Source organism: Xiphophorus maculatus, chromosome 18, assembly GCF_002775205.1.
Source record: "Xiphophorus maculatus strain JP 163 A chromosome 18, X_maculatus-5.0-male, whole genome shotgun sequence".
In the NCBI taxonomy this organism is placed as follows: Eukaryota; Metazoa; Chordata; class Actinopteri; order Cyprinodontiformes; family Poeciliidae; genus Xiphophorus; species Xiphophorus maculatus.
In genome coordinates, this window is record NC_036460.1 from 23878086 (window position 1) to 23892501 (window position 14416).

General features: G+C 42.6%; 1 protein-coding gene across 4 annotated transcripts in view; it reads left to right on the forward strand.

Annotated features, from left to right (window-relative positions):
* The window catches only part of cux1 (cut like homeobox 1), a 93568-nt gene that overhangs the window by 63109 nt on the left and 16043 nt on the right, over positions 1–14416 (forward strand). The window contains exons 10-20 of one of the 4 annotated variants that reach the window (XM_023352028.1): positions 1233–1337; positions 2934–3122; positions 3342–3400; positions 3527–3566; positions 3676–3772; positions 5297–6082; positions 9045–9128; positions 10764–10865; positions 10969–11516; positions 12218–12362; positions 12940–13230. In XM_023352028.1, the coding sequence (XP_023207796.1) occupies positions 1233–1337; positions 2934–3122; positions 3342–3400; positions 3527–3566; positions 3676–3772; positions 5297–6082; positions 9045–9128; positions 10764–10865; positions 10969–11516; positions 12218–12362; positions 12940–13230 (2446 nt within the window). The remainder of the gene's footprint in view (positions 1–1232; positions 1338–2933; positions 3123–3341; positions 3401–3526; positions 3567–3675; positions 3773–5296; positions 6083–9044; positions 9129–10763; positions 10866–10968; positions 11517–12217; positions 12363–12939; positions 13231–14416) is intronic. The other 3 variants (XM_023352029.1, XM_023352030.1, XM_023352031.1) reach the window with 3 other exon arrangements.

A 14416-nucleotide genomic window follows, 5' to 3' on the forward strand; every position in this document is an offset into this window, starting at 1 on the left:
TTGCTGCAGAAAATACTCACCTGAGCGTCAGCTGTGTATTAATCTGTGGCTGAAAATAGTCCCGAACAAGCGGCCTATTTGTTCTACTTTGAGCAGCGCTAATGTCCAGCTGGTTTTAAGGAATTAAGCTCTTTCTAAAAATGCACCGTGTATTTTTGACTATTTTAAACCCAAGAGAAAAAATTGTGCTGCTACTTTTTCTTTCCTTTTGACTGGAAAAATAGGCATTGTTACTCATAATCGCTTACCAGTTCAAAAGCTATGAAAACTATCCCCTGTATTAAAAACATGAATCTTTAAATAGAGCGAACACCTACTGAGTTCATCCAGCTGGAGCGAAGCTCCCAGCATTCCCTCTGCCCTGGCGTTGTTAAAAATCCCTTTGCTATCTGTTAATGTCATTGTTGTTAACATTCATTGTTAGGCCAAGAGTATGATTTTGGTTAAAGGGCCAGCATAGGCATGCAATGTTAATATTAGCCCAAAGGTTAACGCTCCGACTATAATGCCACTCATACACACACACACTCTCGCGCTGTTCACACTTTTGATTTGAGGTTTACTGAGGGTGACAGCGTGGCCCGCAGCTCAGTCAGACTTTTTAGAAGCTTTTACGAGAAGAAAATGGAAAACAGGACTTTTTTTCTTGCTTTCCTTTTTTTTTTTTTTTTGTCTGGCCTGGCACTTTAACTCCCACCCAGTCAATAACAGCTCTCAAGATGGTTGCAATTAGGAACGCTGTGAAATCGGCTCCCTGTAACTCCTAATGATGGCAAGTTGGGCCAGTGTAGCAGATGATTCCAGACTAGAGCATGGCCGAGTGGTTGTAAATGTACAGCCATGCTTATTATTTCTGTTCTTCAGGGAAATATATTATGATTTATGAAGAAAATCAATTTATTTATTTATTTCTTTTACATTTTGAATATTCCCCCCGTCGTGTTATTGAGCATTTTGTTTAGGCTGTAAAGGGGGCCCATTTCCTTTTGTATACAAACGCTTCACAGCATGATGGCGGATTGTGTAATGGAAAACCTTTACGCCTTCACTTTATTACCTTTGGCTCCACGCTCGCGCGCGCTTTAGGGGATTCGCTTTTCTGCACGGCGAAGTGAGCGTCCTTACAGTTTTGATCAATAACTGTAAAGAAACAGTTGGTGCCGATCAAATTGAATTGGGTTCCCAGCCTAATAACCATCTCATCTCCAGTTTACGTTTCTGTTTGTTTCCAGCGAGCGGAGGCGGCACAGAGAGAGGCGGAGGCGCTCCGAGAGCAGCTGTCATCGTCTAACCAATCCCAGCAGCTCAGCAGTCCCACCAAGGCCGACCCTGACTCGGTAACCCACTTTCGTTGCCTCGCTGATTGGTTGGTGGAAAGCTGCTGATTGGATAAAACTCCCTTTTTCTAACCTAGAAGTGTTTGGTTGTTTATATTTTATGCAGCTGTACTCACTGAATTGAGCAGTTATTCTGTGGGAACATCAGTGATGGTGTTCAGAGCCAAAAGGGCTTTTTTTTTTTTTTTCTTTCTTTTTTTTTTTAGAAGAATGTAAAGCTGCAGATTTTTTAATATTTGGGTCCAAATCTGGATGAAAACTGAATAATATAATTGAGTAGGGAGAAATTATTCAAGTTTCCTGTCCTGTTTTCCCAGATTATTCTGGGGGAAAAAATGAGTTAATTTTCTGACAGTTTATGCAGAATAGATCAGGGGTGTCCAAAGTGCCCCTTGGATGTTTTTGTGGCCCCTAATTGCTTCTTTATTTTGATAATTAGACAAATGATTTCTACAAATAAGCTTAAAAATCTCATTACTTCAAAAATAGTTGAGATAAGAAAACTAGTTGAAAATACTTTTTTCCTCAACAGAATTATATTGTTGACAACACAGCCAAAATAAGTTAAAATTTGGTAATTGGGAAAATACAAATCTGAAGATTCCATTGTGTTGAGATAATAAGAAAACTGTATCGTAATATAAAGAAGCAGTTAAACTGTACACAGATGACAACGAGCATTTTTCTCAACGACTAAACAGAAGTGAAATTGCTCTCGTGACAAAACGATTCAGATTTCATTATCTTGAGATAAGGCGGTAAAACTAATGGCAGCAAACTGAAGCCCCCTTTATCTCAAGATAGTGAGATAATAAAAACTGACATTAACAACAAAAAGAGCTGCAGGTGTCCTAATCATGTGATATGTTTAAATGATCATACATTTAAATCACATTTGAAAGTACCAATATCACTGTTATCACAACAAAAATGAGCCATGGATTATATTATCTTCAATTTTTCCATTTATTAAAAGTGTCATCACTCGGGGGGAAAAAAGCAGTATATTTCATTCTGGGATGGTGAAATAATGGTTTTGTTTTGATAACAAAGCAATCTGGACTGATTATCTCGGGTGACATGACGAAAAAAATCACTGCAATATTGTGTGAAGCTGTAATTAGCAAATGATGCCAAAATACTAAATTGAGCAGCTTGTTTCTACACACTGATAAAAGTCTAAATCTATTCATTACATTTGTGGTGTTTTTATCATTACTGCATAGTTTTATATGACTAATAATTAACCCTAAAATGCTATTAAAGATGGAAGTTTATCCAATTTATGTTAAATGTTTGCATAAACTAAAATATTTAAACATTTGAGGAAATATTTTGATGATTTTGTGTCCAGAAGAGTCAGTTTTATGTTTATAAAGGACTAGGAACTGTGAGGTTTTTTTTGTTTTTCTTTTAAAGCTTGATTCAGTGGTAAATGAAACTTTACAACATACGCCGTCATGGATTGTTTTGGCTTATTACCATTGGCAAATGAGTTTATTTGCAAGGAAGTTTCTTTATAGACTCTAAACAAAGATTTGAAGAAGTTCAAATAATGAAAGTTTTTTTTTTTTTTTCCCTCTTTCTTGCCCGCAGGATCAGGCGTCAGAGGTGGCGTCGCACTCGAACCTGGAGGCGGAGCTCAGGGCCAAAGAAAGGGAGACCGCCCAGCTGGTGGAGGATGTCCAGAGACTGCAGGCCAGCCTGACCAAACTCCGTGAGACCACCAACTCCCAGATCTCCCAGCTGGAGCAGCAGCTTAGCAGCAAGTCTGCCGTTCTCAAGGTATATAAACAAAGCATCCAACTTCCTCACTTTTCTCTTCTTTTCTTTTTTTGGCATGGGAGTTCTACTCTTCAGTCATAAATCGTTCATAGGACTCTGTAACTTCTTCCCATTTTCCCCTTTTTCCACTCCGCGTTGTAATAATCGTGTTCATCTCGACTAAAGCCGCTGGAACGTTTCCATGAAATGTTCACTTTTCATCTCGTTGTGATCCCTCAGGAACTGGAGGAGAAACTGGAAAGGCAAGCCGACTATGAGGAGGTCAAGAAGGAACTAAGGTGGGGTTAAAATGATAAACACTTTTGAATACAGTTATGTGAAAACCAGAGGAATATCCTCATTTCAACCAAGTGAAATGAGGATGCGTTTTAGTGAGCTGAAAGTTTCTTCTTTTATCCCCTCAGCATCCTTAAGACGATGGAGTTTGGAACCAACTCAGTGCAGGTAAAAACACTAAATTCACGTCTAATGGGTGGGAATTGAAGACCTGAAGGTATAAACAAAAATCAACAAACGCTCATCACCTCTTCGTTCCACTTGTCCTCCTCGTCAGGACTCGTCCAAACCTCTGGAGGTGCTGCTGCTGGAGAAGAACCGGACTCTTCAGTCGGAGAGTGCCGCTATGCGCATCGCCAACACGGAGCTGAGCGGTAAGTTCGAGTCGATGCCGGTGTCAGGTGTGGGGTAAGAGGCCTGGAGAAGTCCACAAAAACTTCAATGGCTGAAAGTTCTGCTTCGTACGAGGCTGAACAGGAATGTAGAGCGAGGCAGAGATGTGTAGGCATGCGCAGTGGCATCAAAAGGTCTTTTTTCTATACACGTTTCTAGAGTAAGCCGTTTAGAGGAAGGATCAGAGGAATGAAAACTCGCCATAAGTTATAAAGTGAATCAGTTTAAGGTGTTATATTTTTGTTCTAAATATGACCTAAGCATCTCAAAGTACAAAACCAGATGAAAGACATCAAGATTGTATCAGAAAATGAGAAAAAACAATCCTTTTTGGGTGGAATTATTCCATGTTTTGCCATTGTCGTTCACTGAAACAGAACTTCTGTCTGGGGTTCTAAGACTTTTGATGCCACTTCATGTTGGTTGGCAGGTTCCTTTTCTCTGAGAATACTTAAATATTTCATTTTCGATTGAATTATTTAAACATTGCCACCGCCAAACACAGATTTATCGTTTTAAAACGGGGGGTAGGGAGGAGGGCCGTTGTGTGACTGTGAAACCTTTGTTGTGGTACAGAGATGTTGCTTTTGCCTCACGTTTTGCAGAAAAGCATGTGTTGTGTTTTTTTATAAATGCACCAGCAGGCAGTTCAACCTGAAAGGTACAAAAAAAAGAAAACAAATCCTAGCATTGTACAACAACAACAAAAAAAAGGAGGACACCATCCTCTGTTCTTTACATCAGGACTCGGCTGCCCTCTCCAAACTGTTTATGGGTTTGAAATGTCATTGCTTTAGGCTTGAATAGCTGAATAGCTTAGAATTGATTAACATTCACAGTGAGAGGAGCTTACTGTCTTATTCGATCATGTTAAAGTCTCAATGGTTACGCATTAAAATAATTCTCCCAAGCGCTCAATGGGATGAATTCTAGTCGTTAAGACTGGAGAAATATAGTTTATGTCTGCATGTTCTGGTTATTGTAATAAAAAAAAAATATTGCTGTTTTTTTTTTTCATTTGATAAAAGTTTGAGATGTTTTTTTTGTAGCTGAAGTGTTGTTTTTTTTTTTTTTAAAATGAACACTTTTAAATGAAAAGACTGTGACGCAGCATCTGCAGTGAACTGCGAAGATCGTTGAAGTGGACTCGCCCGGTCTTATTGACTCCATCAGGAAACCTTTTGTTTTGTTTCTTTGTAAACTCTGTTCAGCTACCTCTAGAGACCGAGCCTGTGGCCAGGCTCATCTGCCCGCGTGGCACGGTGACAACTGTTTTGTTTTTGTCCTGTTTCCTTCCAGGCTGTGGCTTACAAGAAAGGTTGAAATCACAAATGCATGGGCACTTTGTCTGGGGGGGGATTGGCAAAAAAGGAAAGTTCACTAATTTAAAAAAAAAAAAAAAAAAAAACTTCACAAAAATAACTTTTTTTTTGCTCTCTCTTGTTTTGGAACCCCCTTTTTTGTTGACTCCCCCATAATGCATTGTGCTTTGACCTTTCTTGTAGGGTCAGCCGGGCGGAAAGGGACAGAAGAGTCCGCAGCGAAGGAGGATGCCGTCAACAGCGACCCCTCTCTCCCTTCATCCTCCTCCTCTTCCTCTCAGCACCACTTATCTCGCGCTCACGTAGACCCCCTGAACGCCGCCGCCGTCAGCAGCGAAGCCCCGCCCTTCACCCCGACGGGCATCGGACAGGAGCTGTACTCCCCTGTTTTCCCCCTGGTCGGCAGCAAGATGGCGCTGAACTCTCTGATTCAGCGGCAGCTCCTCCAAACGTTCTACTCCAAAGCTCTGCAGGACTCGTCGGGGATCCACAGCGGCGCCCTGCTGTTCACGCCCTTCACCCCGGCGCTCAGCTCCCTCCCTACCTCCAACCCCGGCTCGGCCTCGGCCGCCGTCCCGCTGGCGGCCAGCAGTCCCCAGCCGCCCCCTGCCAGCCCCGACATGGCTCCCGTCAACGGGAGCGGCACGGCGGGCGGCGCCCCGTCGCCATCGCCCAGCCACTCGGACGCCGCCACCGCCGGCAGCGGCGTCCTGGACGGGGAGGACATGGACACGGCCGAGATCGCCCGGCAGGTGAAAGAGCAGCTGATCAAGCACAACATTGGCCAGCGAGTGTTCGGCCACTACGTGCTGGGACTCTCTCAGGGCTCGGTCAGCGAGATCCTGGCCCGACCCAAGCCCTGGAACAAGCTGACCATCCGGGGGAAGGAGCCCTTCCACAAGATGAGGCAGTTCCTGGCCGACGAGCAGAACATCCTGGCGCTGCGGAGCATCCAAGGGCGACAGAGAGGTTAGTGTGTGTCTTTAACGCAGGGGTGTCAAACTCATTTTAATTTTGGTGTTATATCTAGATTATGAATGTTCTCAATGGGCCATTTGTGCCAGAAGGCATTGTCAATACTCATTAACAAACTGTTAAAATACTAATAACAGTCCGTCTGAATACGATGAGTACTTCTTAAAGGGACAGCATTATGGAAAATTGACATTTTTGAGCTTTACATCATGTTATAACGTTATTCCCTCATCAATAACATACTTGGAGTGTTGCTTTAATCTCCCTTGGCAACAACTCAGATGTGCAAAATGCTTGACAGGACCAAGTACCTCCTCCTTAAGGCGGAGTTTCAGAAAGAGCAGGAAGGAGTTTTAAAGAGACAGAGGCCCAATTTCAAGGTGTTAATTTACAAAGTCACATTTCTTTTAAGTGATCTTTGATATACAGTGTTTTTAGAACGACTAAAAGTTACCAAGTGATTGTGTTATAAAATGGCACAATGCATACATAACACTGCCTCTTTAAAATTAAATGTTGATCATATTTTCACACTGATCAGTCCCTCCAGGATTTTGCTTTGTTTTTGGAATCAAATGTAAATATTTGCAAGACATTATGCGATATTTGTGCTTACTTATGATGGTAAATAGGACTCTTTGTTACTCGCCACATCGATCATACTATTAACTTTACATCAATCAGACTGAGGTAGCAGTGTTGTAGTAGTAGCAGTAGTAAGAAATACTGTCACCTGCAGGTGATAATTAACATCGCTTAAACCCGATGTCTGATCATTTTTGCTGAAAATTTTCCAAAAAACAAGTCGCTGCACTTTTTCGCACTGAGTGAATTGATGCGAGAAAGTGCAGGGATTTGTTGATTTCTGCATGAATTTCCACGATTGTGGAATCGTGATAAAACGGATGTAAAACAGATTAAAAACTGCCTTCATTTAATTGATAAAATATTTAAGCTCACAACTGTCATCTTGAAGGTTTAAACCACCCGACCCACATTAAAAAAAAAAAAACTATGGCGGGCCAAATTTGATCCACTGGCCTTGAGTTTGACATATGTGCTTAAAATGGTTCTCTTTGTGTGTGTGTGCGGGTGTGTGTGTGTGTGTGTGTGTGCGCAGAGCTATTGATTAGCTTGTCGATACAGACTATCTTTTTTTTTTTTTCCATTTTTCTTTCTGCCTCCCGCCTCCTGTGCTGTCCCACACCTGTGTGTACTGAATGAGTTCCTAGTCACACACCGATCCCAAGAGCCTGTCCTTGCTATTGTGATCAATACAGAAACCTTTCACACATCAATGGTATTGATCGGTAGGGAACCAGGAGGAAGGCAGGGATGTACTGTTAACTGCGGGGTAGATTCGATTAGCCCCGGCCCGCTTTTCTTAACGCATCAGGACATTTCTGATTGAAGGTGGCCTCGGTGGAACAAAAGTATTATAAAATGAACCTGCACTTTGTCTGCCTCTGCGTCGGCCATGCTACGCACGAGTCTCTGTTTCTGCTGTGGCTTTTATCGGGCAGAAGTTTAACTACCGCTCCAGCCACAGGTGCTAAACGTCAGCGCATTCACAGGGGCATCTCAATAAATACAAATATCATATTGACAAGTTGTATTTTTTTTTGTAGACTTTAGTTCAAAAAGTGAAAGGGATTTAATTGAAGTGTTTGTTTTTGTTCATTTAGGTGATTTTTGGCTCACAGCCATCAAGAAGCTACGTTGAAAATTGAAAGACCAACACCAGCAGATGATATGGCTCCCCAAATGTCAATGTCAATTTATTTATAAAGCACTTTAAAACAATGTACTGTAAAACAAATGTAAAAAAAACAGTAATTATAATAATAGTAAGGTAAAAAGTAATAAAATCTCCCCATAAAACAGGAAAAAGAACAGATATGTCACTCTGTCGAGTTTTATTTTACTGCGATGCCGCCTTAAATCATCTCTGGAGAGACTCATCGTCCAAGCTGCTGAAAACCCATTGTGGAGTCTCCGTCACAACTCTTCCTTTAGTCTCTGGCAACTTCTTTCGCAAATGAAATCCAAAATTAACTTTTACATTTTTTACTTCCACGCAACTTTTTTACCTGCCTTGTGCAGAGACGACTATAAAGTCAACAGTCGGCCCGCTGATTATTTTCTGCTCTAACTTTCCTCGGAAAACAAAACATTGCGATATTGTTGATACTGATCATCAACATTTTCTTTCGATCATCACAACCCCTCCCTATCTCCTTCAGCTTTAGGATCTTGGTTATAAGTTAGCCTGTCACAATAAGCAATTAATCAATTAATTGCATAATAAATTAAAATGATCTCCAGATTATTTTTTTTGGAGAGCAGTTTTGTTTACAGACATTATAATCCATTCCATTTCTGATTTTGTTTGTGTGTGTTTTTTATTTCTGATTTTATTTATCATTTTTGGACCTTGAGCTGCTCCTTGTACATCTAAAAAAGTCTTCCAGTTCCAGTGTGTTGATCTTTCAGAGGGTGAACTTACAGTATTATCCCATTTTCATTTTATTACTTGAAAATGGTTTTACTGGGACAATTTATCATCCAGCTAAATGTGTTATTGTGACAGGCCTGGTTATAAGATCTACATCAGTTGGGAATGGCTTCAAAATGGCTGAATACTTACTGGGAAATCTCAATTTTAAATCCAGTGACACTACCTAAAGTAGCAAACCATTGAGAAACTGGACGTTTGGTTTTCATTCACTGTAAGCCATAATCCTCAAAATGATTGAAATGTAACAAATGAAATTCTAAAATCACTTTTTAATGATATTCTTATTTATAGAGATGCAGCTTTTTCATGTAATGTCCATCAGGCGGAGCAACGTGCAGGACGCTGTGCGTCACCGTGTAGTCTAGCTGTAGAAAAAAAAAAGACACAAAGCAACACCAAAGTGCTGTAACTTAGTGTGTGGTGTATTGTTTTTAACAGAGGGCTCAGGCCAGCCCCAGCTTAGCCGAGTGTTTCAGGACGCTCCGAAGCGGAGAACCCACTCCGATACACCTTCACACACAGGTCTGTCCCGTCCACATGCAGAGATTCTGGCACGTTTGTGTCTGTGTGGCATGTTTGTGTTGGGGGTAAACCGTATCCATGGTGTGTGTGTGTGCGCGTGCATACGAGTGTGTGACGCCGTTTGTTAATTGCGGGCAGGCATACAGATGTAAATGTGCCTTGAAGGTAACCGCACAGTTCCAGTGACTTGCGTCAAAGGAAAAACCCAGCATGTGTATTTAGGCTTTTTATTGGTAGCTGTTGTTCTGTGGGGAGTGTTTTTATTCGCCGAAGTGTGCATGTGTGCACTCCACACAGAGAGACGTAGGGGCACTCTCCAGTGCTGTCGCTGTGCCGTTCAGTGGTGGGAATGTTGGTCTTTGTGTTGTGAAATGCAGGCGCCTATCAATTAAATCAGAACGTCATCAAAAAGATCACTTATTTCAGTAATTTCATTCAAGAAATGAAACTCTTTTATAGATTCAACATTAGGGGTGGACATTTATCGTATCGTTTATCAATTATCATTTTCTTATACATTTTCTTGAAACAATGTTAAATACGTTTTTTTTCCAATTTTTCTCTACTGTTTGTTCCATAAGAGCATCAACAAATACCAGTAAATTTGAAAATATGAGTAAATCTTGTTACTGTGAACAGTTTGTTGATATAAATCACACTCTTTTTTTTTTTTTCAGATAGTGGCAGGAATGCGCCTGTTTCAAAATGGGAATGGTTTTCAAGGGCATTATTTTTGTTTGTGGCACTACAAATCCCACCTGTCACAGGCAAAAAAGAAAGGATAAAAAAAAAAAATCTTTTTTTAGTCAGAATTTTTAGAGACGCACCAATATAAAAATTTGGGCTGATATGGATGACTGGTGTTAATATTGCTTTTATTACTGATAATATTTGCCAACATTTTATATGTTGGCACCAAGATTAAAAACAAATATCTGTTAATATCTTATTTGTCGGACAGAGACCGATATGGTAAAAAATTACTAATATCGCCTGATGCTGAATCCTAGTACTGATATATCGTGCGTCATTAATACTGTTATCGCGATGGTACCACAAAATATCACAATAAAATTTGAAATCCACATCACCCACCCCTATTTTAAGTTTGGCTTACAGCTGATGGAAATTCAAAATGGAGTTTCTCAGAAAAGTTGCATAAGTTGCATATACTAAACCAAAAGTACTTGGTAAGATTTTGTGTTTTTTGCGGTGTTCATCCTTCACTTGTGCTGACGAGCTTTCCAGAGATGCTCATATTATTTTTTTGCTCACACGGCCAAGCGTACCAGCACCTCTGCTGGATTTGACTGAAAGTGCTTGAAGCAAAAGGAGCCCTGACCATGCATTGAACAGACTCAGTCATTTTCTTCAAGCCAGAGATGTGGGTTTTTATTATAACACACCGTAATCACAGAAATAAATGTTTGAAACTGATCACTCTGCTTACTATGAATCCAGGTTTCACTTTTCGAACTGAATTGCTGAGATAAACTTTTTGATGATGATCCAAGTTGCAGAGCTGCATCTGTAGTGAATGTTTATTCATTCTGCTGGTTTTTCCTCCTATTTTATTCTTGACGCCTCTTGTCGTCTTTTCCCGTCCCCACCCGACCCCCCGCATGTCCCTTCCAGGTAACATCACGGCTCGCGTCCGCACCCCGGAGGCGGGCTCGGACGAAGCCATCAAGTCCATCCTGGAACAGGCCAAAAGAGAGCTGCAGGTGCAGAAAGCTGGTGAGTTCTCCTTTATTTCCTCATCTCCACGGTAACCGGAGCGTTAAAGACGGACGCTGCGCCCGTGTCTCTCCTGACTGCCCATTTCCTCTGCTTTTAATAGACCTGTCCCACGCTCAGCCGTCTTACACGGGGCTAAAAGGAGGGGGCGGAGGCGGCGTGGGAGGTGGCGGGGGCAGCGGATCGGACGAAGCAATCCGCTCCATCTTGGAGCAGGCGCGCAGGGAGATGGAGGCTCAGCAGGCGGCATTGGAGCCCATCCTCAAAGCTTCGTCTTCCTCCTCCGCGTCCCTGTCTCAAAGAGACATCCTGGGCTCGTCTCTCACCGCCCCGCTGCCGCCCTACAACCCCCTGGCGCTCTCCCTCAAGAAGCCGCCGAGCTCCCACTTGTCCTCGCCTCCATCCCCGTCTCCAGTGCTGGACTTCAGCTCCGGCGGGAAGAGAGACGGCCGGGCTTCCTCAGGGATTGACATGTCGGCCGACGGCGCGTTCAGACTGGGCCGGCCCTCGGAGTGCTCCGGCCGCTCCGGGAGTGCCGTGGGAGGGGGATACTGGAGGGAGCAGTGGTGGAGCAACATGCACTCGGACCACCGGAGGGCCATGTCCAGCCAGGTGGGAGAGGACAACCACAACCAGGAGGACTCCAAAGAGGTGAGAGCCAAGACGGATGTCCTCCTTCTGATATGAAGTCGGGGTTCCTTCACTGTCCAGAGAATTTATGAAACGTTGAGTTGTCCAAAGTTTGTGTGGTTGTAGAAAAAGACAATTGAGTGGAAAAATGCAGTAGTTCAAGCTGTCACAATGTCTGTCAGAAGTTTATTTGTCTGTCCCTCTCTCAATCTTTCCATTCATATAAATTTGTCTATCAGTGCATCCCCCATCTTTGAATCACTCTATTAATCTATTACTGTTTTTGGTTTCCTCCACCATGTGTTGTTGTACTAGTCTCTCTGTCCATATATGTATCTATTTTATACCGTTTTATTATTCCTCTTCCTGTGTTGTTCTTTTAGCAAATCTATACTATGTAACATTTAATCGGTCACTATATTAGCTGACAGTTACTTTAATAATCGATCCATCTTGATTAACCGTTCCAGCGGTAATCAATCTGTTATTTTATCCAGCTTTTTATTCATCCATCCATCTGTTCATATTTCTGTTTAATCATCCATCCATTAGCCTGTCAATCTATCTATTTACCTCTTCATTCCTCCGTTTACCTAAACTTGACCGCTCCTCCTGAAATGAGAATCTGGGAAAACTGGAATTTCTCAACGGAATACGGCGAAGGGAAGCCCTGTAGGATTTGCCGGCGTGCCTGAGCTGTTCTTTCGGTGTGTATGTTGCAGGGAATATTGAGCGACACTTTAACTCGACACAAACCTTGGAACAAGTTGAACCAGAGGAGCAGGGAGCCGTCATACCTCCGCATGCAGACGTGGCTCAACGGCGACCAGGCGCAAAACACACACGTCCCGCAAGCCCAGAACCAAGGTGAGCCCAATCCCGACCCACGTTCCGCACGCTCCTCACCCGGCCAACGCCGTCACCTGACGCCGATTAGCGCCAGTGGCTAGTTGTTACTGTCAGCCTGTCACTCACTCCGCCCTCCTCCTGGCTTCCACCATCCCCCCTGCTCTCTCTCCACATCCCCAGTTCTGTGGCAGTGTCAGCCAGCAAGCTGCTGGTTTGTCATGTCATAGACAAGTTAGTGTTGCAGCGCCAGATGGCAGCGCCGCGTGTGTGTGTGTGTGCGCGCGCGCGTCTCTTTTTCTCTCTGGGGGTGTAAACAGCAGCTAATGTACACTGACAGCTCCTCATGACTGCTCTCTTCCAGCCTGCTGAGCGGCGCAGCAGCACTACACAGATACATGAAGGAATGAGAGGAGGAAGCCAAAAATAAAAAGAGGCTTCAAACCGAAAACTTAAGCACCTTTTTTACAGCTTTTTTTAAACGGAAGTCTTAGATTTGTTGATGCGGCTTGATTGAAGAGATGAAACTCTGCACACACATAATGCAACATGTCACCTAACCTGCGTTGTCTTTGTCACCCTGTCCGTTCCGCTCAAGCAGAGGGGACTCCCAAGACGTCGGCGAGCTGCAGCCCCGCTCCCGAGTCGCCGCTCAGCTCGGCCGAGGAGTCCGTCAACGGTCTGGCCGGGGACCCCCTCGCCTCGCAGTCCTCCAGCCTCAAGCCGCTGTCTGAAGACCCCTCGGGTGGGGAGTCCCAGCCTGGCACACCGCTGCCCATACCGGGCCACTCCGGCCTCAGCATCCAGGAGATGGTCGCCATGTCTCCCGAGCTCGATACGTACGCCATCACCAAGAAGGTTAAGGAGGTGCTAACTGATAATAACCTCGGTAAGAAACACGTGATTGGAATTTTTTAATTTTTTTTTTTTATTTTGAACTTTTTCACATTGAAATTCAAGCTTTAATGGGTTTTATTTGAGTTTTATTTAATGAACTGGCCTAAAGTGGTGCATAAAAGTGTAAGAAAGATTGCTAAATGGTTTTCAGTGTTTCTTGCAAAGCAAAATCTGAGAAGTGTGTTCTGCTTGTATTGTCACTCGCAAAGTTGAAACCTGGTGGAGTCAAAATACATGACGCTACCAGCTACAAATCTTTCTTTCTCTACCCGCTTTTGCACATTCTGTTTTGCAAAGTAAGTCAGGTCCAGTCAGATTGGAAAAGGAGTGTTGGTGAACATAAGTTTAAGTCTGGACTTTATCTATTCCATTGTAACACAAGATGCATGTTTTTGATCCAAACTCTGGTTGTATGTTTTGCTGTGTTTGTTGGTCTTCATGAAACTGTTTCTTCTCTAAATTATGAGCTCTAACAAACCTATGAAGCCTTCACAGAACTGTTTTCTGTTTATTTATTTACACAGAGGCAAAAGTACCAACATTTCATTAACCTTTCAGAAAGGTTGGTGCCAGGTTATGGCATAAACAGCTAATTTCCACCTGCAGTCCCTGGACAGGATGATATAATCAAATAAAACTTAACAGATTATGAATTGGTGAAAAGCCAGTATAATGAGTAATTGCAGACCTGTTTGATAATTCATTATTCTGATCTCACTCAAACCAATCAAACTGAAAACACAGACAATTCATAAAACAGTTTATTTGCCTTCATCAACAATTTGTACAAATCTGCTTGTGTAGTAGCCATATTTTTGCAAGAACGTCTGGATTTAAACTGAGATTAAATTACACACACGTGGGCTTAAACTCACCAGTTCTGTGACATCTGGGTTTCATTTTAGGGTGTCAAAGTAAAGGATGCTGAACGATGCCGCGCTTCTCATGTTTTGATTTGTAAAAGTACTAAGCACTGTTTTGTGTTTATCACAAAAACAGGATTCACACAGGTGTTTGAAATCCTTGAAAGTGCTTGAATCCTTGAAATAGGTGTTTTCAAGGTTTGGAAAGTGCTGATTTCTGTACAGAGTGCTTGATATTCAAACCACACACTTTTGATGTGCATACTTCTCTGATATTTTATTCGTTACACAAAGTTATTAAAATTGGGGGCTTTT